At 38.1% G+C, this 26,145-nt stretch overlaps 1 protein-coding gene across 1 annotated transcript in view; it reads left to right on the top strand.

Annotated features, from left to right (window-relative positions):
• The window catches only part of Ddah1 (dimethylarginine dimethylaminohydrolase 1), a 149,464-nt gene that overhangs the window by 88,914 nt on the left and 34,405 nt on the right, over positions 1-26,145 (top strand). Inside the window, exons 2-3 of the mRNA XM_013018208.1 lie at positions 23,006-23,105; positions 24,358-24,413. Of these exons, the coding sequence (XP_012873662.1) occupies positions 23,006-23,105; positions 24,358-24,413 (156 nt within the window). The remainder of the gene's footprint in view (positions 1-23,005; positions 23,106-24,357; positions 24,414-26,145) is intronic.

Genomic DNA, 26,145 nt, shown 5'->3' with positions numbered 1-26,145 from the left:
TTTTTTCTTTTTGCTTATGTGGTGCTGAGGAATCGAACCCAGGGCCTCATGCATGCAAGGCAAGCGCTCTACCACTGAGCCACCTTCCCAGCCCCTCATTACATTTTTATTTACTTGTATTTCCTAATTTTTCTATAGTGAATGTTTAGCATGGGATGTATTATCTTTTTCCTTTCATGTCCAGAGTGAGTAGGTTTTTAAATAAACCTTTTATGAAGTGATATACATGTTCTTGGAAATTCCAAGAACAATAATCTTGTAGATCTAAAGGGCAAGAAGCTGATCTGATAGGAAACAAAAGAGGTGTATTGTGTTTAGACATACCTTTACTGCCAGAATTTGTGGACAAAGGATGGCCAAGTGTTTGCATGGGTCATATGGGAGAAAAGGCTGGGCTGTTTCAAGTCCAAACTAAGATAATAGCCCAAGGATCCATAGGAACAATAATGACAGCCTAGAGGGAAGAAGGTACAGATGCTTAGCTCATAACTGCCCCCCGCCGAATAAAAAAAACGATTCCTATGAACAGCTTCAAATTGTCTAGTTTTCCATATCTGGAGTCACACTACTATTGACAAACTATACACATTCTGCATAGATCTGTTTTGAGAACAAGTAGTGGTTTATCTAATTGTAGAGAGTGGATGAAATATTAAACATTCAGGCTATAGAGTCCCATGAATCTCCCGACACACATCAGCCATTATTCAACAACCATCCTAAGCTCTGTTTATACAATTCCTTTCAGTTTTTGTTAATGGGCATACTTTTTTTTAAATATTGTAGTACTAGAATTTGTTGTTGTTGCTGTTGCTAATCTTTTACTGCTAAATTCATCTCCATTCTCCTTGTTCTGAGAGCTTTCTCAATTTCCTTGGATATTTATAAGGATACTCTTCAGTTCACTGCACAGATACTAAGTGGCATTAATCTCTAAAGAGGCTGCATGTTAAATTGTGCCCTGAAGACCTGAAAGAGCTAATCTATTTTTAAAAGGTCCTGAAGTGTTATCCAAGAAAAACTGAAGCAACAACAACAAAATCTGGCCTAACTATACAACGTCAGTAAGAAATATTTTGCTCATATATTTGCATAATACTAAAGCTCTTTTACTTTTGACAGCATAAACAGAACTGTTCACTTGGGATTCAACTCAAAATCTGAAGATCAACTTATATAATATTAAATATATCACACTTAAACATCAGAAAACTTTATGAATTATAACCACTATTAAGCTAAGTGGGGTTTTTTTGTTAGCAGATTGTGTGCTTTGTTAGACTTCAAGCTTTGTACATTTTATGGCAAGCACCTTCTATTGTGAAATAGAATGTAACTGATCTATAACAAATCTGCTTGAGAGACGATGGATTCTAGTCAGCACAGCTCTGGTTCAAAGAAAAAGACAATAAAAAGAGACAGTGACATTATAGAATCTAATGTCATCATGCTCAGCCTCATAAGAAATGTGTCTAGATGGCATTCAGTCTATTATACATTGAGAAATCCTCAAAGATAGATATGAACTTCCTTTTGTGTTATATCACTACAGGCTATTCCTCAATGTTTTATTTTTAAATTAGTTAATCTTTAGTAATAAATTAGAAGCTGAAATGGTGTTTTTGAAGGAAAAGGAAACTACAAAGGCAAGAAGCTTATCAGATTTCTCAAAAGTAATTTGGGAAAGGCAAAACTCAATAGCAACATAATAATTAGTTTGCCTTGGTAAAACACTGACTGGAATGTTTCTATTAGGAAAATATTATTACACTGGTCTATTCTGTCTAGCTGTGGATGCCCAGATTTGATAACAGAGAAGAGAGATTATTCACTATTTTTTAACGACTGTGTTAGAACATGGACAACTTTCAAAAGCAATTTCTTGAAGCCTTTGTTTTGGAATAGTGATGGTTCTGGAGATTATATTGGGCAAGCACTCTGCTACTGAGCTATACCTCTGGATCCCAGAACTCATATCTCAGAACTCATCTTGTGGTTAGAAAGAAGCCTTTACTTAATATTCATAAGCATACAAATATTCAGATCGATTTTTATTAATAATTAAACGAGCTCCAAGAACAGCAAATGGGTAAACATTTATTAAAATAAATGTGAATATTTACAAAATCATTTGCCATGCTGCAGCCTGGAATCAGTGGCAGTTTCTCAGAATTAATTGCTATGCACTCTATTAATCCTGACTGGAGCCTTTCACAGTCCTCACTACTGAAGGCTTTCATAACACAAAAATGTCCAGGACTAGGAAGGAAAAAAAAATCATCACCAGCTTTCCAAAAATAATTAAATAAGCGACTCCAGCCTTCCAGAGACTGTCAAGCATATTATGTTCAGACCCAAGACAATGTAGTACAGTCAAAAAAGCATCAGCATGCACCAGTCATAAAGGTTTGTTTCAAATGGTGAAAAAGTAATGAATACATATTTTAAAAGAACAACAATGCTCGATAGGAAATGTCCTCATTACCTTACTCATGTAAATGTAACCTCTCTGTACAGTATCTTTACAATAAAAATATTTTTTTTGAAAGAACACCAAACTGGGATACTCAGGAGGCTGAGATCTGAGGATCACAGTTCAAAGCCAGTCCAGGCAGGAAAAGTCCACAAGACTGGTATCTCCAGTTAACCACCAAAAATAGCTAGAAGTGGAGCTATGGCTCAAGTGGTAGAGCACTAGCCTTAAGCAGAAAAGGGATAGTGTCCTGCCCCTGAGTCTAAGCCTCAGGACTGGTGCATGCGCGCGTGCACGCACGCGCGCACACTCACACACACACACATACACACACACACACATACACACACACACACACACACACACGAGCCTTACTATGGAAGATATACTAATGGTTCTCAGCCAGTGTCTTTACATACTTGAGTAAGTGAATAAGAATGTATTTTACAGGCCTGGAGATGTAACTTAGGAGGTAGAGCATCTGCCTGTGAATGAAAGTATCAAACCCTGATTTCAAGTGCTGGTCAGAAGGTGTGTATCTTAAATATTACAGAAAGCATTCCTTCAGTCCTATGATGCTGTACCGTTTGAATATACTTTGGACTTAACTGATCCAATATGTGTTTGAAAGTTGCACATCCTACTGCCTCACCTGCTCAGTTGTTTGGTACAACAAACTTGTGTCCTGCTCAAGCAATCAAAGCAATTTCAAGCTATTTCAAAATTGATGATTTCTTAGAAAATTAAATTTCATGTTACTGCTATTTTTATAGCTTCTACAAAATTGAGTGTAATAGGAAAATGTAAAAGCAATTGGCAAAAAGTAGCTTTTGAAGACTTCAGATATCTCTTAACTCCAGAAAGTCCATTACAGCTCATTTATTTGTTTCCAGCTCTTTTACCTAGATGGTATCTGTTCGGTCATAATGAATGCACAGTAAGTAGCCCTTCTGGCCAAAGGATGACTTTTCAAACATTGCTATAAAAATCACCATTAAACAGCAGTGAATGATCAATGTCTCCTGGAGCCATTCCTCTTAGAAAACACTTAAAAGGAAGAGACAAGGTTATCTCACACTATTTGCAGGTTAGTCTAATTCTTCTAATCTCTCATTTTTTACATGAGAAGGTATTCTCATGTAATTTACTCCTAATTTTTGTTTCCAGTTCTGACTACTTTATTCCCCAGAAGTTCAGACTAATGTTTCAAATTTGTTTACATCTCCATTTGAATATCTAGAGAGTTTTTCAAAACTGACATGGCCAAAACAGAATGCTTGAAGCTTCTCTCCATATTTACTGTACTCCTTCCTGCCTTCTCCCTATTAGAAATTGGTACCTTTCTCCACCCAGTTGTCCAAGACAAATCTGTCATCCTAGTGATTTTTCTTTCCTTCATCATATCTAATCCAGCAACTCCTGTCATCTCTCTCTTCAAAACACATGTCAAGTTCAGACACTTTTATTTTTAGCTACTCTTGTGCAAACTACCATCATCTTTCACATGGAAATTGAAACTGTTAGCTGAGTTTGCTGTTCTCATTTGTGTTTCCCAATGTATTTTCCACAAAGCAGTTATTCAGAATTACCTTTGCATATTAAATTATGTCAGGCCTTTCCTTGAGACTCTCCAGTGACTTCCTATAACACTTAAAGTTCCAGCCCTGTGTGCTGACTTACTAAGTTCAGAATGAACTCTACCTGGTAACCTACTGTACTTACTTTGTTGGACTACTATAATAAATGACCAAAGTTTAGGAGGCTTGAACAATAGACATTTATTTTCTCATAGTTCTCTAAAAGCAGAGGCCAAGGTGTTAGTAGGGTTGATTTCTTCTGAGGTCGTTCTTCTTAACTTGCAAATTGCCATGCCCTGTCCTCACACGATGTGTGTCCTCATCTTCCCTTTTCAGAACACCAGTCATATTGGACTAGAATCTATCCTACTCATTTTAACCTAATGACATCTTTAATGACCCTATTCTTAAATACTAAATTTTCAACATCTGAATTTGGAATAGATACAATGTATCATGTGACTCTTGCACTCTTATTTTAGCCCTTTACTATCTTTCTGTTTTGTTTGTTTTTAAAAAAAACAAAACAAAACAAAACAACTCAAGCTTTGTCCTTCTTTAAGATACTTAAATTGGCAAAAGCTTTAAGATACATAAATTGGCAAAGGCAATAGGTTTGGTCCTTTTGGCTTTTCCGGTCTTAGCACAGATGTTGTGTTTTCAGAAAGTCTATTCCTGACCCCCCAACCGATAAAAAACAGCCACTTACTAGGTTTCTATTGGAATTCCTGAACTAAATCTCTGCACAGCATTTACCCTTTTCTAATACATTTTCTTTCCTATCCCTCTATTTCCCCATCAGAATATTCACACAGGGTTCTTTTTACTGATATCTTCTCAGGGCCTAAAGTAGTATCAAATATATTGAAAACTGGTAGATTAATGTTTGTGAAATGAATAAATAAATGAAGGAAACTATTAGTGAAATGTGGCAAGTAGTGATGCCTGGGGCAAATAGGAGAAGGATAGTCCACTCAGTTGGAAATCTTTAGAGAGGGAGTTATATTTACTCATCTTTGAAATGGCATACGAGCTGTCATAGCACTTTATAACTATGCCTTGGCTACACAGAGTAGAAATTTTTGCCTGATACATAACTTTTTCAATAACATTTCTAGAAATTATGCCTATGTTCAAAAGGTTTTCAGCTGTTTCTCCAGTAAACATTTACAGAACATTTGTCAAGAACCAAATTGTGCATTAGCAGAATACCCACAGGACATGGGGACACACAGAAGGAGTATCTAACTCAGCCAGGACCTACATTGGGGTGGAGCAGAAATGTTTTGGGGGGCTCTTAGGACAGCTTAATGCTTACAATGCATTAATTGTGTACTGAACATACAAAATATTTCCCATATTTTAAGTCTTTTGTAGGCTGCTATTTTATGTTATAAATGGCAGTATGAAACTTCTCTGAATTAACAGAAAATTATGGGCATTTTAAGCACTATATCTGGTGCTTATTTTGGATAGTATACATGGCCCACTTTTATGGTTCTCAACTTTCAGGAAAATTAGTTAAAAAATTTAGAAACTTGTCAGTTTCCTGGGTTTTGACATATTAAATTTCACAGGCCTTTTGGCAGCTGACACTTATTTCATTTAGTATTTGGTAATAAATCATATTTTTATTTGTCCTCTGAAGACAGAATGTCTAAGGTACTCAATACGTGTTTTGTGTCATTATCATCAACAAGGGACTGGAACGGTTGAATTAGTACATTATATGTCAAGAAAGCTGACAAGACCAGCAGAGTTCCTGCCTTGTTTTCATTTAAAAAGCTAAACATTGCTTTCAGTCTTGTTCAGGAAACTATTTTGCAATGACATCTTTATGAAAGGGCCTTTGAATGTCTGAAAGTTGGTCATTGTATCTTCTCCAGATAAAGAGAGGGTAATCTTGTCAGTTTTGTCCAGAGCGATTTTTATGTGCCCCACGCTCTTAGTCCCACTGAGTTTCCTTCTGAATTTCTTTCTTTTTTTTTTTCATGTGTGTCAGTCCTGGGGCTTGAATTCAGGGACCGGGCACTCTCCCTGGGTGTTTTTGTTTTTGTTTTTTTTCTCAAGGCTAGCTCTCTTAATACTAGAGCCTCAGTTCCACTTCTGGGTTGTTGTTGTTGTTGTTTGGGTTGGGGGGGGGGTTGTTAATTGGAGATAAGAGTCTCATAGACCTTCCTGCCCGAGCTAGCTTCCAACGACAACTCTCAGACCTCAGCCTCCTGAGTAGCTAGAATTACAGGTGTGAGACACTGGTGCCCAGAACCTTCTGCATTTATGTCCAACCTTTCTCCACATCATGAATCCTTTACATCTTAGCTTGGGAGACAGAGATAAGAGTGGTGGAATGCCAGCTTCCAGCTCTGGTATACAGAGCTACAACAAATTCCTATAAAATTCTTAGGAAAATTCCTATAAATGAAGGCTTCCAGGGCCCTGGGGTAGGTAATTTCAGCAACTCTACAACCCCTGAGGACTCAGATTCTTTCCATCTCTCTGCCTTGCCATAGCTTGGTGATTGCTATGTTCTCAGACAAGCAGTAGTTCCAAGTACTGCTCCATACAGTACAAAGGAAGATGAGGGGTTATGTTCCTTTCTATAGCTCCAGCCCTCAATAGAGTTTTCCCTCACTTGCCCAAACTGGGTCACTTGCAAGACAGAATGGAACTGCAATGAGTGACAACCCAAAGGGATATGGTGACAATAAAATGACATATTCAGTACCAAGTCATTTACCACAATACTTGTCACTTTAAAAAGTCTAATAAATGTTACATATGATTAACAAGGAACATCTGTGGTATTAAAACTGTAAAAGAGGGCCCAAGTTGTGAATAGTTAAAGTTCTCTTCAGAACTTATTAATGCAGATTCTGTGTTGAGGAAATGGAGGGAAAGATGACAAGAGTTGTAGGACTGAGGCTCAAATCTTTAGGGAGAACACCGCACAGAACCCTATGCAGAGAAAGGGATCAGAACAGGTTATTTGCACAGAAATTCAGGGAAAAGAGCCAAAGCAATACAGAGGCATCTGATATGAAGTGGGACAGAGTAAGAAAGAATGACTTGATTTTAGGTCTGAGAGCACTAGCACTAGCAATGTAGCTTGTGAGAGCTGCCCTTCACAGATCAATTAAGACTGATCCTTTGAATTGGATAAGGAATGAAGCCAAAGTTGATGAAATCTAGGCTGTAAGTGAACATGAGCAGTTGCGCAGAAGTTAGCAATCAAGCAGGCCTGACATCTGTTTTCTCGTTGTTTTTTAAAAAAAGGCATTATGGTTGCTCACTGTTGGCAGGTAATTAAAAACCCTAGAAAAACTCTGTGGTGGGCTATGCCTAAAAATAAAATACAAATATTACAAGTTAGTGATAAATTGACAGTTGCATACCTGACTTTGAGATAGTTTTTCCTATTATAGCAGAATCCTTCTGTTTGACTCTGATGGCTCCAAACCTTCTGGAATATTTTAATTCACTTTTGAGTTTGTTTCATCTCTCTTCTATCTATGTTCTCAGACTTTCTTTTGATTGAATTTGGTTAAACACAAGAATACTTTACTTGTGAATAAGCATCTGGGGCGTTTTTTGTAAATTCTATGGGAGGAAAATATGATTTCACATTCATGAATGCCAAGAATTGTTTTGAGAGTACAACTCTTAGAAATCTAGAACAGGAAATGACCTCATTTCTAGCTCTACCCCCTCATTGGACAAATATGGGAACAAGGATATTAAATATCCTGATGAATTTTTAGTCCTTGATCCTAGAAATAAATCAGTAAGTCTAGAAATCCAGGAAATCAATGAGAAAAAAAAAAGCAATGGATATTTAAGTCTGTGGGAAATGTCTTAAGAAATCTCATTTCTGTAAGCTGTTTTTTATAACAATTCAATATGAGTAAACTGAATTGCTTAAAAATTCTCATACATGTTGATCATCCTGTAAATATAAAGGGTTCCTATTATAATTAGAGGACAGTTATTTGACTCTTCCAATAACTTGAGAATTTCAATAATTAACTAGTTTCCAGTTCTGTTTACCATTTCCCCAATACAATAAACCATTCATTGTGAGAGTCCAAGATAAGGCTGTTTGCAAAGTGAGGATCAAGGGGAACCTGTTTTGTTTCTAAGGAATTCCAGATGACCAATCAGCAGGATTAGATGACTACTACTAACATTTTGATTTCTTAACTTAAATGTCACTTCCTCAGAGTGTTTCCTGGTTTGAATAATGGGCCCACCTTGTTTCTCAGACAGATAGTGTTCCACACACCCTAGTGTCTCCTCTTTACCTTTATCATAGTTGATAACTGTACATGACTTGTGAAGGTTTCATTTCTCTCACCATGAAAGTTACATACATTAGGGCCAAAGCTATGTTTTGATGGGCACTGACTACAAAAGATGCTTGGAAACTGCTTTTATTGGGCCAGTAGGGTACATATTCAATAAGCCCAGCACATGGGAGGAGGCTAAGTCCAAGGCTGTCCCAGGCAAAGAGTCTATCTGAAACATAAGCAAAAAGAGCTGTGGGTGTGGCTCAAGTAGTAAAGTACTTAGCTATAAGGCCTTGTATTTTTGTTTGCCAGTCCTGGAGCTTGAATTCGGGGCCTGGGCACTGTCCCTGAGCTTCTTTTGCTCAAGGCTAGCACTCTACCACCTGAGCCACAGCACCACTTCCTTTTTTTTTTTATGTGTATGTGGTACTGAGGAATTGAATCCAGGGCTTCATGCATGCTAGGTAAACACTCTACCAGTGAGCCAACTTCCTAGTCCCTATAAGGCCCTGTATTAAAAACTCCAGAAACACCTGTGGTTCACACCTGTAATCCTAGCTACTCAGGAGGCTGAGATCTGAGAATCTTGGTTCAAAAGCATAGGCAGTAAAGTCCATGAGACTCCAATTGACCACTCCATGTTTTAAATGGAGCTGAGGCTCAAGAGATAGTGCTAGCTTTAAGCAGAAGCAGAAGGAAGAAGCAGAAGAAGCAGAAGCAGAAGGCAGAAGCAGAAGAAGCAGAAGAAGAAGAAGCTGCTCAAGGATAGTGCCTGAGCCCTGAGTTCAAGCCCCAGGACTGGCAAATTAAAACATACCACCAAAAAGAAAGATTAAAAACTTATAAACTACTTTCATTACAAAATCTTTACCTGTATCCACAAGGTAACTAAGAGCAAGATAAAAGCCTGGCATTTTTGCCCTCATTTACATTTATCTCCTTTGTCTTAAAACTCTAGGTCAGATTCCTGCTTAATTTTTCACATGGACATGGTAATCACTCAAGGAGTGATTGTCTGAAAACTGGTGATACCTAACTCATCCTATACCCCTTTGAGGCTGAGGGCACAGAAGTAAGTTACTGAGTCCTTGTACTGTCAGCCTTTATGTCTTTTTCCAGACCTCCAAAATGTTGCCTGAAAGTCTCCAGTCATTGTTGTAAACCTAAAGTCACCTTTGCATCCAGGATATCAGAGCTTACAAACTGATCACTGCCAAGAAGGAGCAATTATGTCTTGGAACCAAATTATCCCCCCCCCCCCAAGCAAGAGGGATTTCTCTGGACTACCCTGCAAAAAACTAAAGCCCATACCAATAACCAGAAGATGGGCTGAAATGCTTTCTTTCCATCTTCCTTAAATAACTATATTGGTTAAAATTTCCCCCTGGGATGGGAGGCATGACTCAGGTGGTAGAGCACCAACCAATGAGAAAAGTATCCAATACTGAGTTTGAGTCCTGGTCTAAGACACAAAAAGAAAAAAATTTTCCTACCTTGTATCACTACTTCCACTTACTTTCTTTGGTGGCCCATCCTGATATGTTGGAACCTCCCAAGTCAGGCCTCAGGCCTAGGACTCCAATTCCATGACCACTATTTGGCAGGATATCTAGCACTGAATGAGTTATGATGAAAGTAAGATTGGGGTGACCCAAGTCACATTTTTGCTTTTGATTCCTATCTGTATATATACTTTTGGTATTTTAATTTCTATGAGCAGGTGCTACTTTTATATCTTAAACAAAATTACAACTTGTTTGCTGTATTTTTAAATTTAACTATACAGTTCAGTACATAGGCTTAAGGAGATCCATGTTCATAGGCCCTCCAAAAATGTAAAAGGGGAATTTATAAGGACCATCTTAAGAAGCATGCACTATATTCTGGACAAACAACTTAAAAATGAACATTTAATTCAACCTCTTTTTCTTTCAGTGTTTTAATTTGAAGTTTCCTATAGTTGTTTTTATGATAAATCATCTAAAGAGAAACAAAAATATCTGCTTATTATCTTATAGCTTTGATATGTCAGAAGTTTGAGCAGGGTATATATCTGAATTCTTTGTTAAGGGTTATAAAAGGTCAAGGTGTCAGCTGGGTTATGTTATCATTTGGAGCTTTGATCCTCTTTTAGCCTATTCAGATGATTGCAGAATTCTGTTCCTTAAGGTTGTGGGACCAATAACTTGCTTCCTTTCTCTCTTCCTTTCCTTCTCCTTCCCATTCATCCTCCCTCTTTTTCAGGCTATCAGCCAAGAATTGCTGTCAGATCCTAGAAGCCATCCAAAATAGGCTCTCCTTTAGAGGCAATTCACACCATAGCTAATTGCTTTCTTCAGAACAAAGCATAAGAACATCTCTCTGACTTACCCTTCCCCCATAACCTTTAAAAGGCTCTTGCAAAAGATCCCCCTGATTAGGTCTGGACCACCCAGGATAATCTTTCTCTTGAATCATCTGATTAGTCACCTAAGGTATGTCAGCAAAATATCTAGTGTGGTATAAACATATCACAGAGACAGATAATCCTATCTATAGGTTCTTTCCATGCTCAGATGGAGAAGGTTGCTCAGGATATATATAGAGAGAGAGAGAGAGAGAGAAGAGGCAACAGTCTTATAATTTGACCTACCATACTACCCTTCCCCCACCAAAAAAAAAAAAGAAAAACCCTTCTTTTTAAACTTAGTGTATTGATTTGGAAAATATACAGTCTTTTGGTATGTGGAGTCTATCTATGTATGCCCATTTGCTTTTGTATCTTCACTAGTTTTACAATACATTATTGACTATTTAGATATTTTCCTTGAAGAATGCCTCATAATTTGATGATTAAAGTAGTGACTCCCAAAATTCATGACTTTTACTTTGTATATGCTTGGAAAAGCATAACTCAGGATCTTTAGAAACCAAACTCAAAGGCTACCATAGAGCTAGTTGTATAGCACCTGCCTACTGAGGCCCTGAATTCAAACACCATTAGCACTAAAAGGAAAGGAGAAAGGGAGGAGAGAGAGGGAAGGAGGGAGGGAGGAAAAGAAAGAGAAAGAGAAAGAAACCAAGCCCAAGCTTAGAGTGTCATAATTTGTCACCTTTACCCCTTCATTCCTCCAGGATGACAATCTGAACCTTTTTGCTTAAATGAATAAATAACAAGCCATCACACAACACAACACAATCAGTTTCTAAGAGTATTATACCTTCTCACAGTCATTATAACATTCATTTTCATTTGACTACATATTAGTAGATGACTAAATTCTTTTTCCTGTTAGTGGCAATATGATTAATCAGACTACAGGTTCATCAAGACTGCTTAATCATTCCTTGTTCTTACCATGTGTTCCAGTTTTTACTCTATTTAAACATAAAGCTATGCCACTTCTCTAAGAGTGGGCTGACATACTTAATTTCTGTCTTCCCAGTGTAGCTATGTTGATTAAACTTTTTCCTACCTTTTCATGATTACTTCCATTTGCTTTTGTGGGTGAGTACTAGATCTTGACATGTTAGAACTCCATACTCCTTTGTATAGGAAAGAATAACACGAGCTTCCAAGAATAGTTGTTGATATTTGTTTGGTTTGATATGGTTTAATTTTTTTTTTTGGTCAGTCACAGGGCTTGAAGTCAATGCCAGAGTGCCATCTGTGAGCTCTTTTGCTCTAGTCTAGAACTCTACCACTTTGAGCTATAGCTCCACTTCTAGTTTTTGAGTGATTAATTAGAGAAAAGAGTTTCATGGAGACTTTTCTTTCCAGGCTGGCTTCAAACTGTGATTCTTAGATCTCAGCCTCCTGAGTAGCAAGGATTACAGGTGTGAATCATTGGTACCCAGTTGTTTCGATTTTTTTTTTTTTTTTGTCGGTCGTGGGGCTTGAACTCTGGGCCTGGGCGCTGCCCCTCAGCTCTTCAGCTCAAGGCGAGCGCTCTACCACTTGAGCTACAGCGCCACTTCCGGTTTTCTGGTGGTTTATTGGAGATAGGGGTCTCACGGTCTCTCCTGCCCGGGCTGGCTTTGAACCGTGATCCAGATCTCAGCCTCCTGAGTAGCTAGGATTACAGGCGTGAGCCACCAGTGCCCGGCCCTCGATTTTTTTGATTCAGAGTCTCACTACATATCCCAGGCTAGCCTGAAACTCATTCAGGCTGACTTTGAACTCATATTCTTCCTTCCTCAGCCTCATGAGTGCTGTGATTATAAGTTTGTGCCACTATACTTGGCTTCAAAATTTTAATCACAAAATCTAATGCTTTCTTGCTATGAAGTTGAGTTACTTACCTTGCCTGTTTCCTCACTAGTAAACTAGTGCTTATATTTTTCTAATCAGATTTTGAAGGTTATAGAAATTGCATATGAGTGCTTAGTAGGGTGCCTGGCATGTAGGAAAACTATATAAATGTTCGCTATTATCATTCCTAAGAACATTGTCTTGAACTTGGAATATAGAAGAGTATTCCCATATGTTTTTATTTAAGAATTAAGATTGAATTGTTTAGTGTATTAAGCTTCTCTTTGATCCTTCTTTTATTGGTAATTTTGGTTAGTTTTAGTAATTTAATCAGCACATGTGGAAAAGTTAAGAAATAAACCATTGAACAAATTAAGGCATCCCAAAATTGAAGGGTGGTAGTTAATATGCTGTCCTTCCTTGGTAAACATTCCTGGTGTGGTTTGTACATTCTTTTTGTATTACTTAGTGTTCGTAATCACGGTATAGCTTAGCATCCTAAGGCCCTAATATACAGACATAGTCTCTGTCTCTCTTTCTCTCTCTCCCTCTCTCCCTCTCTCTCTCTCTCTCTTTTATTATACTGGAGTTTGAATTCAGGGCCTTGGACTTGCTAGAGGGGCCACCAGCCATGCATCCATTGTGACTCTTTTTTTTTTAACTCATTTTTCAGATAGAGTCTCATGTTCTAGCCCCAGGGCTGGCCTCAGACCTCCCTATTTACAGCCACTTGCATAGCTGGAATCACACTTGCCATCACTCCCAGCTTGTTGGTTGAGAGAGGTCCCCCAATTTTTTTCCTTGGCTGACCTTCAATCACAAGCCTCCCCTCTCTGTCTCTTGAATAGCTGAGATCACAGGCATCAGCCACTACAGTTGGCTGGAAATTTTATTTATCTCTGCTATGAAAAGACTATAAAGTCCATCTCTCTTAGCATAGGGCCTTATAGTACTTACCGGACTGAAATGTTCAAAATTGAAAAGTGGAAGGCAATGAGCTCCAGTTCTGATAGGGGCTGCACTGGGTGATTAGATCTCAGCAGAATCACAATCCCACAGTGAATGGGAGGAAGAGCTCAGGAAGCTTTACTCAGAACGGCAATCAGCCATCCTTAGCCTCATTAGTAAACAACAAATCCTAATGCTGACTCTCCACATCTTTTGGACTTACTCTATTACAATAAAATTCTATGCTATTGTCACAAATTGTATCTGCCCCAGTAAACTGTTAACATTCCCAAGGCAAGGGCTGTGGATTTTCATTTCTCTTTAGTCTCTGTTAAGTTGCCATTCAGTAAATGTTTGTGAAGCTGCCTTGTTGATGACATAATCTATAGGAAAGCATGATACTGTCCGTAAGCACTGACGTAAAAGTTACCCAGTGTACTAGTCCAAGTGGCCACAGATGTGCTGACAATCAAAGAAGATTAAAGTGGTGTAAAGGAATGAAATGTGGCCTTTTGAATGTGACCAGGAATGACATAGTGTGGCTTTGATGCATCAGCAAGTCCCAAGCCAGCTGTGTCTTGACGTGCTGGTGGCATTACATCAACCTCTCATCATTCCTCAGCATCACCCGCCTGACACACTTAACAGTGAAGGGCACAGCAAAATCAGCAACAAGTGGGGAAAAGAAACCAGCTAGCTGCCAACTGAGCCATGTTGCTTCTGTTCAAATGGATAGGATGGCAATATCATTTTAAAAGCTCATAATGTGAAGAGTCATCAAAGGCACTTGGAAAATAGGGGCTTTGAAAACTGGCATGTTTGTCAGCTTTCCATTACTGTAACAAATCCCTATGATAATCAACTTATAAAGAGGAAAGGTTTACTTTGGCTCACAGTGTTCATTGCATATCATAGTGCAAGTATGTGGCAGAGCAAACCTCTCAGTCCATGACTGGGATAGGAAAGGGCAAGGCCCCATGTTATTTTCAAGAACACACCCTCCATAACCAGAAAACCTCTCACTTAGGCTCCACCTCTTTAAGGGTTTCACCACGTTCCAATAGTACCACAAGTTGGGGACTAGGCTCTGACAGTGGGCCTTTGGGGAACATTCCAGATCTGAACTATGGCAAGTTGTGTAAAGGTGACTATAGAGCATTCAGTGCGTGGAATAACTGTGGGTGATTGTAACAAGCCAGGCAAAGATGGGCCAGCTCCAGAGGGCCTTATCTGAAGTCATGACACATAGCAGTCAACCTGGCAGAAGCAGCTCAGGAAAGTGACTTGGTGGGTAGAGCATATACCTTTGGAACTGCAACACAGAGCTGTCCTTCAGCCTCAGAGTAAAAACAGGAGACATAAATGGGCATCCTTGAAAAAACACAGCAAAAATGAACTTTGGACCGGTCAGCTGGTAAATATTGCCTCGAAAGACTATTAAATTAATTACCATACTATTAAGTGTTATGAACATAGCTTCCTGGAAAAACTGCATATTACAGAAAGTTTGGGGAGGGGCTTCTTTTGTATTTAGACTTAAAGGAGATTTTGCGAGAAGAGGAGAATTGAGTTTAAAAGGTGTGTTATCTACTGCTAAAAGGGTTGTGTTTATATCTTTTCTTTTTCTTCTTTTTGAAATGTTGCCAGAATTCCAACCACAAAGAAAGTTAATTTAGGGAAAAATAATAATACCATCAACTATAGATTTTGAGCACATTGTGCCATTCACTAAGCTAGGTGCTTTCCATATATTATTACTCACCCAATCACTGTTAGAGAGACAGCCTTACCACATTAACAGGTCAGGAAACACATTCAAAGAGGTTAAGTCATGGATCCAGTATTTGAATTGCTAGAGAAGGTCCCAGGAGGGGTGAAAAGACAGGACAATGATGCTAATATGAAAGGAAAATGAGGGAACAAATGAGAGCTAAAAAAGAAGGGAAAAAATGAACAAGAGGGGCTGGGAAGGTGGCTTAGTGGTAGAGTGCTTGCCTTGCATGCCTGAGGCCCTGGGTTCAATTCCTCAGTACCATACAAACAAAAAGAAAAAAGCCCCAACAGGTGCTGTGGCTCAAATGGTAGAGTGCTAGCTTTGAGCTGACTTGCTGAGGGACAGTGCCCAAGCCCAGAGTTCAGGCCCCATGACCGACCCCAAAAAAATAAATAAATAAACAAGAAAAGTAAGAAGAGAGACTTGAGTGGCACTGGTGGCTCACACCTGTAATCCCAGCTATTTGGGAAGCTGAGAATGGGAGGAATGCAGTTCAATACCAGCTCAAACCGAAAAGTTTAAAGGATCCATCTCAATCGCTAGCCAGATTCAGTGGTGTGCCTTTGTCATCCCAAATTGCCTGGGAAGCTAAGATTCGAAGAATCTGTCCAGGCTAGCCTGGAAAAGCACACACCATTATATCTCAATAAAAGGAAGCTGGATGCAGTGGTGTGCCCCTGTCACTCTAGCAATAACCAAAAGCCTAAATAGATATATTATGTTCCAGACACACACTCAGGCAGGAGACCAAAAAAGTAGCTGGAGGCATGGCTCAGCAGTAGAGTGCCCACCTAGCAAACATGATGTTCTTCTGTGTTTAAACCTTAGTAGTACTGTCAAAATCAAAACAAAATAAAAAAACAAACAAACAGAGATTAGGCGTTGGTCTTTGAGAAGAAATTGTTTAGGCTGATGGGGTCCTTTGGAGTGGTGATGTTTTTTATAACCCATCATGTTCTATTATCTTAGCTGATACTGTTTTGGAACCTATGAGATCTCTTATCAGACAAGCCCACTGGCTACGTGGTACTGCTCAAAACAGAGATTACACAAGAAGTGTACCTCATCTTGATGGCTTCCAGGAGCCACAAGGAAATAAAATTCAAACAATTCAAATCTGAATCTATCCACAGTGTAATGCTCTAACTTTATATTGGGTGTGCAGAAAAGATGGCAGTTTTAGTTGCTGGAAAACAGATGGGACACTAGAAACTTGTCCAAGTGAAAGAAAAAGCAACAGGTTTTTTTTTTTTTTTGGTGGGTCACTTTCATAACAAAAGTATCTATTGCTGTGCACACACAAGCTTGTATTTCACTAAAATAATGGAAGTATCATTTAATAATTTTAATGCATTCACAGTTCTATCTTTTAAGAACTTTACATGTATGCTGGAACTATTAGGATGAACACTCACTTTCTTTTATTTTAGTTCATTATATTTTATCTTTGCCAGTCCCAGGGCTTGAACTCAGGCCCTGGGTACTGTCCCTGAGCTTCTTTTGCTCGAGGCTTACACTTTACCACTTGAGCCACAGCGCCACTTCTGGCTTTTTCTGTTTAAGTGGTACTGACAAGTCGAACCCAGGGTTTCATGCATGCTAGGCAAGCATTCTACCACTAAGCCACCTTCCCAGCCCATCATTTTATTTTATTTATTTTCTGTGGTACTGGAGGTTGAACCCAGGCCTCCTGGGTTGAGCCACACCCCCAGCCCTATTGTTTATTTGTATTTTGTTTTTGAGATATGATTTCCCTAACTTATCCTCTTCCTGTCTGCCTCCTCAGTAGTTGGGATTACAAGTATATGGCACCACACCAGGTTAAACACACACTTTGAAGATAAACAGACAGGCTCAAAAACTCAACAACCCAAGGCAATTTCACAGACCTTCCTAATATAGTCAATGCTGAATGTATAATTCCCATAACTACATTTTTTACCACTAGAACTCAAAAAAAAAAGAAAAGAAAAAAGGAGGGAGGGAGCATAAGAAGGGAAGGGAATATACACAATGGAATTCTATGCCTCCATCAGAAAGAATGACGTTGCACCATTTGTTAGGAAATGGAAAGACTTGGAAAAAATTCTATTAAGTGAAGTAAGCCAGGCCCAAAGAAACATAGGTCCCATGGTTTCCCTTATTTGCAATATCTAGTATATGTATGAGTCAAGCAGAAAAGGTCAGATAAGGTGATATTAGGGAAATTAACCCTAAGATATGTATGCAAATGTTTTTTTTCTTTCTTACGATTGTTTCTAACACATTTATAAGATTATTTCTTTGTAGCTTTGTATGTCCCTCCCCCACAGTATAACCCTTGCTTTCACTGTATTTGATGTTGGTATAATTTGTGGAGGGGAAGGGGAAAAACAAATCGTTTAAATAGGGATACAGGTGGACCCATTGCAACAATGAGATGTACAAGTCGTTATGTCGAAAACGAACTTTACAACTTTGGTGGGGGGGGGCGAGGAGGGGAGGTAGAGCGGGGAGGATTGGGTGGAGGGGCAGGGGGAGGAGGATGGGAAGGGATGGGAAGGAGAAACAAAGGAGGAGGCTACTTGATAAGGAATGTACTCATTATTTTGCCCATGTAATTGTAACCCCTCTGTACAGTATTTTCACAATAAAAAGAAAAAAGAAAAAAAAAGAAAATGTTAAGGCAATAAAAGTTACGGAAAGTCTGAAAAAAAAAAAAAGAAGGGAAGGGAAAGAAAGTAAGGAAGAAAGGAGAGGAGGAAAAAGGGAAAGAAAAGATAATTACATCAACACTATTCCAGTTCTTGAAAAGAAAGAAGTATGCATTGGATAAGTGAAAGGAGAGGTTGTCTGAAGCCACTATGACCAGGAAAGAAATCTGTGCTAAAGAGTAGGAGAAAAAAAAATGAGGCAAAACTAAATAGGAATATCACATTTTAAAAACTGAGATCAAAGTGCATGTTCTGTGAAAACGGAAGGAAGAAAGGTCTAGTGCTGGTGGATCACACCTATAATCCTAGCTACTGAGGAGACTAAGATCTAAGGATTCTTATTCAAAGCCAATCCTGGCAGGAAAGTCTGTGAGACTCTTTATCTCCAGTTAACTATTAAAAAGCTGGAAGTGGAGGTATGACTTAAGTGGTAGGGTATCAGCCTAGATTGAAAAACCATACAAGAGTTCAAGCTCTAATAACAGCCAAAAAAAGAAAGAAAAGAAAAGAAAGAAAGAAAAGAAAAAGAAAGAAGAAATTAAAAAGAAAAATATGAAAACTCATACATTCTCTAAGATTGTTTCTCTTTATTTTTTAAATTTTATTGTCAAGATGATGTACAGAGGGGGTTACAGTTACATAAGTAAGGTAATGATTACTTTTCTTGTCTAACTTGTTTTACCCCCTTTCTCATTATTTTTCCCTCTTTCCCTCCCTCTCCTCAATCCCCCCCCCAAGTTGTAAAGATCCTTTCCAACATATTGTGAGTATTGCTGTTGCATAAATTCCCACTTTCCCACTTTGTCCTTTGTCTCACCATTTTGTTGTTTCCCTTCCCTTCCATAGTTCAGATAAACATATACAATATCTAGGGTACCAATATCGAGTACTGTGACAACAGAGAATAAACCATAGGGGGAAAAACACAAAAGCAAAAATAAATCATGTAGTACATTGAGAACAACAACCACAAAGAAAAACCTAGGTTGTTTCTCTTATCTACCCTTCCTAGTTTTACGGGTTAAAGTGACCCATTCAACTCAGCCTTTGGAATTAATACTGTTTATTCTAACTGCTCCTCTGAGTAATAAAAAGTTCCCCTCTGTAGGGTTAGGGTCTCTCTGAAAGGTGGGTGTGTTGTTTGGTCATTTTTTTCCTCTTGAAAGTTAATTAAGTCAACATTAGCCATGTCTGTGTAACCGCAAAGTGAACAGTTTCTTGAAGGCTCATGGTTTGGATCTTTTCCTGCAAAAGTTCCCACTACTATGGTTATATTTAATGTTCTAACAGCCTGAATAGCTGGCTGGCTTTGGGCCCAGATGTCAGAGTGATTCTGGGCCTGTTTGCAGCTAAATTCAGTGCTTCGCTGGAGCCTCTGGGCCAAGTGCATGTGGTTCTCAATGGACAGGCTGGGGTCCAGCCTCTCCTTTGTTCTCCAGAAATCTCCCTGGGTTATCCTTGCCAATTTGGTGCCAAATGGTCTTGTGCTTCTCAAAATTGTTTACTTGACATTTAAATTTTTTTTAGGTCTTGTCAATATACTTAACCCTGAAAGTAATACAATATGGTGCACATTTGTGGTATGGACCTATCTTGATGACTTGTTTATATAGATGTGACTGAATATAGAAGGAAAAAAATGCCTTGCACAAAAGCCAGTGTTTTCATGTCAGTGCAGCTGTTTTAACTTTTAAGAAGCCACAAACATTTCATCCACTAAAACTTTAATTTTGAAAGACACAGGACTTTAAAAAAATACTGTTTCTGAAACTGGTATATAGCAGCCTCCCTCTTTCTGTTCTTTAATTCAAGGGTTGAATAAAGTTCAGAGTTGAGATGTTCCATAGTTACAAATGAAGTTTTCAGACCAAAATCTATGTTGCTGCTGAATCCCTCATAATCTTTGTAATGTTTCTCTGTAATAGAAACAGCAGTATTAGCAATAGAAGCAAAAGGTGACTGTTCTCATGTTTTGCTCTTAGTTCTGAATTTTCCACGGGCATAGAAGCAGAGTTCCCTGGATCAATCACTTGTATGTTTTCCTGGGTTCACAGGAACCCAAGTCATGTTAAATGTTGTTTTGATCCTTTGCTATGCTATAGCAACGATTCCACTTCCTGTTACATAGAAAAACCTATTCTGCTATTAAAAGAGATCACTGGATCTATTTAGTACAACATCAAGACCATTTTGTCCATGGAAATAATTTTTATTGTTCTGAGTCATTCTGGTTTGTGGAATTTTAACATGAGTTCCAGGACAAGGATGAGAGGGTATATTTATTTTATTCTGTATCCTCTTTAATGGCTTTGAGTGCATGAATGTCAGCCTTGTTGTCAAAGTATTTCCATATTTTTATTACTTTAGAAGTGATTTTGCTATATTGATGCCTCTTCCATGACAATTTGCCCAGTGTACTTGGCCTGCTGTTACTTGGTAGGAATATCTGTTTTGCCCCTTGTGATGTGATCTCTTTATTTTTCTCTTAGTCCTGTTCATGGCTTCTCAAACACAGGTCTTTACCATATGAAGTTCCACAAATATTTAAATTGTTTCTACTGAACTTCTGGAAAGACTTAAATTGTAAGCTCTAAGATAAGTGCTGTTAGCTCACACTTGTAATCTTAGCTATTTGGGGGGCTGATATCTGAGGGTAGCTGTTCAAAGCCAGACTGGGAAGGAAAGTCCATGAGACATTTATCTCCAATTAACCACCAAAAAAAAAAATCTGATCTAAGATATGGAACCAACCCAGATGCCCCTCAGTCGATGAATGGATCAAGAAAATGTGGTATATATACACAATGGAATTCTATGCCTCCATCAGAAAAAATGACATTGCCCCATTTGTTAGGAAATGGAAAGACTTGGAAAAAATTATATTAAGTGAAATAAACCAGGCCCAAAGAAACATAGGCCCCATGGTTTCCCTTATTTGTAATAACTAGTATATGTCTGAGACAAGCAGAAAAGATCAGATATGTTGATGGTAGGTGAAATGAATCCCGAGATAAGTATTCAAATGTTTTTTACTTTCATGCGATTGTTTCTAACATATATATGAGATGATTTATTTGTTGCTTTGTATATCCCTCCCCCATAGATAACCCCTGCTTTCACTGTATTTGATGTTGGTATAATTTGTGGAGGGGAAGGAAAAAAACAAATGGTTTAAATAGGGATACAGGTGGACCCATTGCAACAATGAGATGTACAAGTTGTTATATCAAAAAATGAACTTTACAACTTTGGTGGGGGTGGGAGGAGGATTGGGTGAAGGGGCAGGGGGGAGGGAGGATGGGAAGGGATGGGAAGGAGAAACAAAGGAGGAGGCTACAATGCTTGATAAGAAATGTACTCATTATCTTGCCCATGTAATTGTAACTCCTCTGTGTGGTATTTTCATAATTAAAAAAAAAGAAAAAGAAAAAAAATCTGGGAGTGAAGCTGTGGCTCAAGTGGTAGAGCACTAGCCTTGAGCAAAAACGCTCAGGTAGGGCTGGGATGTCACTCAGTGGCAAAGCATTTGCCTACCAAATGCAATGTTCTGGATTTGATTCCCCAATACCAAAAAGAAAAGACAAAAAAATACAGTAGGAAGTGGTGCTGTGGCTCAAGTGGTAGAACGCTTGCCTTGAGCTGAAGAGCTGAGGGACAGTACCCAGGCCCGGAGTTCAATCCCCATGACTGACAAAAAAAGTAAAAACAAAAAATACAGTTAAAAATGTATGTGTGAGTATATGCATGCACATATATTCAATTTTAAAAAAAACACCCAGGTACAGCACACAGGCCATGAGTTCAAGCCCAGGATCAATACACACACACACACACACACACACACACACACACACAGCCCACATAAATGTAAGCTTTAAAGGGCATGATGGCACATGGCTGTCATCCTAGCACTTAGGAGGTTGAAACAGGAGGCTCTCAAGTTTGAGGATAGCCTGAGTTACATAGCAAGACCCTTTGTCAAAAATAAAATAAGTTATTTCTGAAGTAAGCCTCACTAGAAGTGTTCCCTAATTTAGCACACAATATCTTCATATTTTAGACCCATCCAGAATCCTAAAATCCCTTTTCCTTTCCAATATTCTTTGATTTCATTGCAATTACAAAATTTGTTAATCACCCCTAGGGAACTCAGCTGTAAATGACAGGAAATCATGTTATTTAAGGATCGACTTCAGTAACAGTTTAGACTTACAGAGAAGTCTTAGATGTTTGGGCATTTTAGGAAATACTTGAATACAAAACATCAACTATCCTATAAGTTAACATTTTAAGTTACGAGTTATTAATATTCTTTCCACTGTTGCTTTCTCTATGTGTCATTCTGACAGATGTAAAAGTAAATCTAGTACTTTCTGTCAAGGACAGTCTTCCGACTAGGTGACAGGCTCTCCATCTTCTGCGACTGATCAGCCTCCGACATTGTCCTACCTGGTCAGCCTCCAGCTAATCCTCACTGGTTAGCAAGAATTCAACAACAACAACAAAATGTACTATGAACTCAAGCTTAGACTAGAAGAGAACGTAGGCCATTCCTAACAGAACATTTCTTCTCTTGAAAATAATCATGACCAAACCAGATACTGGTGCCTCATTCCTGCCATCCTAACTACTTAGGAAGCTGTGATTTAGAGGCTCATGGGTTCAAGGCCAGCCTGGGCAGAAAAGTCCACTAGATTATATCTTCAAAATAACCAGCAAAAAAAAGCCTGGTTGGAGCTATGAAACAAGTAGTAAAGTGCCAGCACAGCAAGCCAGCTGAGCAGGAGCAAAGTCATGAGTTCAAAACAGTCTCACAAAAGTAAAAAATCACCATTAGCCATACTGTATAATATATGCATCCATGTATTCCTAAGAATGAGGGTGTTGTGTGTGTGTGTTAACCCCTGTATATGTGTGTTTGCATATAAGTGTATGTGTGCACACATGGGACTGAGATTTAGTGGTCAGAAGATTTTCTAACTAGGGGATGATAGCTTGCTAACCAGAATCATTTTGTTCTCAACAGGTGGACATGATGAAAGAAGCATTAGAAAAGCTTCAGCTCAATATAGTAGAGATGAAAGATGAAAATGCAACTTTAGATGGTGGAGATGTCTTATTCACAGGTAAAGTTGACCTTTTTTCTATCCCAAATACTTCTAATACCTGACTCACGCTCCATTATTTCATTATAGTTGGGGGGTTTCCTGTTAATTACCAAAGTAATATATGCTAAATGAGGGCAATTTGAAAAATATTTTACAAATGCAGAACACACAATAAGTAAAAATAATAGAGTAACCTTCCATTCAAAGATAATCACTTTAATATTTGGGTACATTTCCTTTCAGTATTTCGTATGCATAATTTACAAGAATATCCATCTGTAGTATGCTCTTTTATAATTGAGTTTATGAGTTACATAGTTTTCCACTGTTTGACTATCTCTGGTTTGTATTTAACGGATTCTTAATTCAAGATTAGCATCATTTACAAATACTTTTCCTTCCAGATGGCAAGATGAATTCAAATAAATTTCTATGCAAATTGACTTGGCTTAATGCCAGATATATAATAGCAGAACTTAAAATACAAGTTGTGTATCTTATTATTGATCTTAGCAAAATCAGTTTTTACAATCAGTATAAGATGGCTACTAAAAAAAGCAGTAATTGTGTCATTTAATCTTTCTGACTATGATCATATGATTATTATGTAAAATCTGGTTCCCTTGATTCATTTTGGTTAAAATGAAGAGCAAGATAGTCAATAGTAATTATTTTTGTAGTGAGCAGTGTTTACCCGCTAAATGGCAGAGAATAAGTACTTGTTTCACCAATGTACTATAAACAGGATTTGGGAAGAAGCCCCACATAACCTATTCAAACCAGGAAGGTTTTTGGAAGTCTAATATTTAGCTGATATAAATTCATAGAGTCTCATGTATATACTCAAAGCATAACCAATTTTTGTTCTGATGTAAAAAAAACTATTACTTACATTTGAATATAATGAACGTTCCTGGTGGAGGAAAAAGAGGAGTGTTTATTCTGTGAGAGTTTAGTGTCTCCTGGTTTAGTTCTAAGTGCTTGTTGATGAGGCCATTGTGCTCCCCACCCCCATGGGGCATCATTCTAAACATGGATTGTGGGAATTGCATGGGGTAGAGTTGTGAGCACATTGGCCTTGCCTCTGGGGTTGGTCTGTATATGCATTGAGCACTCAGAACATAGAACAAGGAGTCAAGGAAGCCTACGCTGCATTCTTCACTCTGGTTGCACCCAAGCATACTCAGGCATTCTTTAAATCTGCCCAGTAAGTTCTCCTTAGAATATTCTTTGTGTCTCCCATTGATGGCACTTTTATTCTTTTTGACAGCCCAGAACAACAGCCTGTTTCTCTTAGAAAATAGGCTTTTGTGGAAAGCTAGATGTGTAAATCACACTTCCACACAATATAGCACTTTTCTACCAGAACACAGGGATGTAGGGGGGAAAAAACCTTATTGCAAGTATAGATATGGCTTAAACAAGCAATATTTGCAGTCACGTGGTTATTTTAACAGCTTTGCTGAACAGATGCCCTAAAATCCCCTGAGTGTGAAGACACATTCACACCACAAGTCTCTTCTTTTGGCCTATTCACAGCATTTCAACCCTGATGTTTTTGCCATATCTTTAATAATTAGACACTGAACATTGAGGCTTACCTTTGATATTCACTGTAGACTTATTTGCTTGTTTCATTCAGTATGGAAGTTTATATTTTCATAGTTATTTTTTTCAAAACTGAGATGACCCAGAAATCGAGGGACAAAGGGTGAGCAAATGAAGCAGTGATACTATGTTGAAAATAAACGACACAACTATACAACTTGGGGATAAGAGGGAAAAACTGGGAAAGAATGAAGGAAAGGGTAACATCCAAAAGGAAATGTACTGATTACCTGATTTATGTAACTGTAATCCATCTGTATATCACCTTTATAATACCAGTAAGAGATACAAACATTAAAAAAAAAACTGAGATGCTTTTGGAACATCTATCTGCTTGGCACCTCCCTCATATCTAATGTCTGCTTCTGCCAGTCCCTATTTCTAAAATTTCCTTCCTTTTTTTCTTCCTTCCTTCTTTCCTTCCTTCCTTCTTTCATTCCTTCCTTCTTTCCTTTTTGCTTTTTTCCTTCCTTACTTGTGGCAAAACATAATATCTAAAATTTGTTCTCTGAACCATTTAATACTGTGCAATCCATAGGGCATTAGTCACATTCACAATTTATACAGCTATTTCCACTCAACTTTTGGATTAGAAAGTTAGGTAAGAAAATCTGTAGCGCTTTCTCTGTGCTCCCTGCTCTTCCTTCTGTAACTCAAAGCTTCATTAATAATTTATCAGGAAATGAACAGAGGGAAGCTGCTTTCCAATTCCAGATCCTGCTGGGAAAATTGTCAGTTAGGCAAACAGCTACTGGCAAAAAATATCTTCAGCCCATTTCTCTGGAATTAGACACAATTTATGTCCACTTTTATTTATTTTTGTGAAGTACAAAGTGCACAGATCTGGGTTATGCAATATGTATGTACTGTTTAAAGACCAATAACAATATGAACTTGTATACCCATTCCTGGGTTATGAAATAGAACATTTCTACTGAACTATATTCCCAGCCCTTAAATTTTAATTTTTATACAGTGAGTTTTCTTATGGGACAATATAATCAAACCATTAGGAAAAAAGATAGAAAAAGAAAAAGGAAAAGCCAAAAATGTTCCCAGTATACCACAAAAGACTTTTGTGTTTGCCAATAGCACAAGCTTTTGAAATTTATCCTATCATCATTTGACCTATATTATGTGTCCATCATATAAAGAGAGTATGAAGATTGAAGGTATATTATTTGCAAAGTTTGTCAAATCATTTTTTCTATATGGTCTTCTTTTACCTTACTATAATGCTCCAGTGCATCATGAATTTGAATTTTTTTTCCAAAAAAAAAATCAAGAAAAGCTAAAAATCCTGACATTTTTGTATTGTCTAACTCTGCTAGAGTTGTTTCTTTTCCTATACTTTTTTTTTTTTTTTTGGTCCGGTCGTGGGGCCTGAACTCTGGGCCTGGGCGCTGTCCCTCAGCTCTTCAACTCAAGGCTAGCGCTCTACCACTTGAGC

This window comes from Dipodomys ordii, unplaced genomic scaffold, assembly GCF_000151885.1.
Source record: "Dipodomys ordii isolate 6190 unplaced genomic scaffold, Dord_2.0 Scaffold39, whole genome shotgun sequence".
Lineage (NCBI taxonomy): Eukaryota > Metazoa > Chordata > Mammalia > Rodentia > Heteromyidae > Dipodomys > Dipodomys ordii.
Note: the sequence above shows the minus strand (reverse complement) of the source record. Positions and strands in the feature narration are given on the sequence as shown.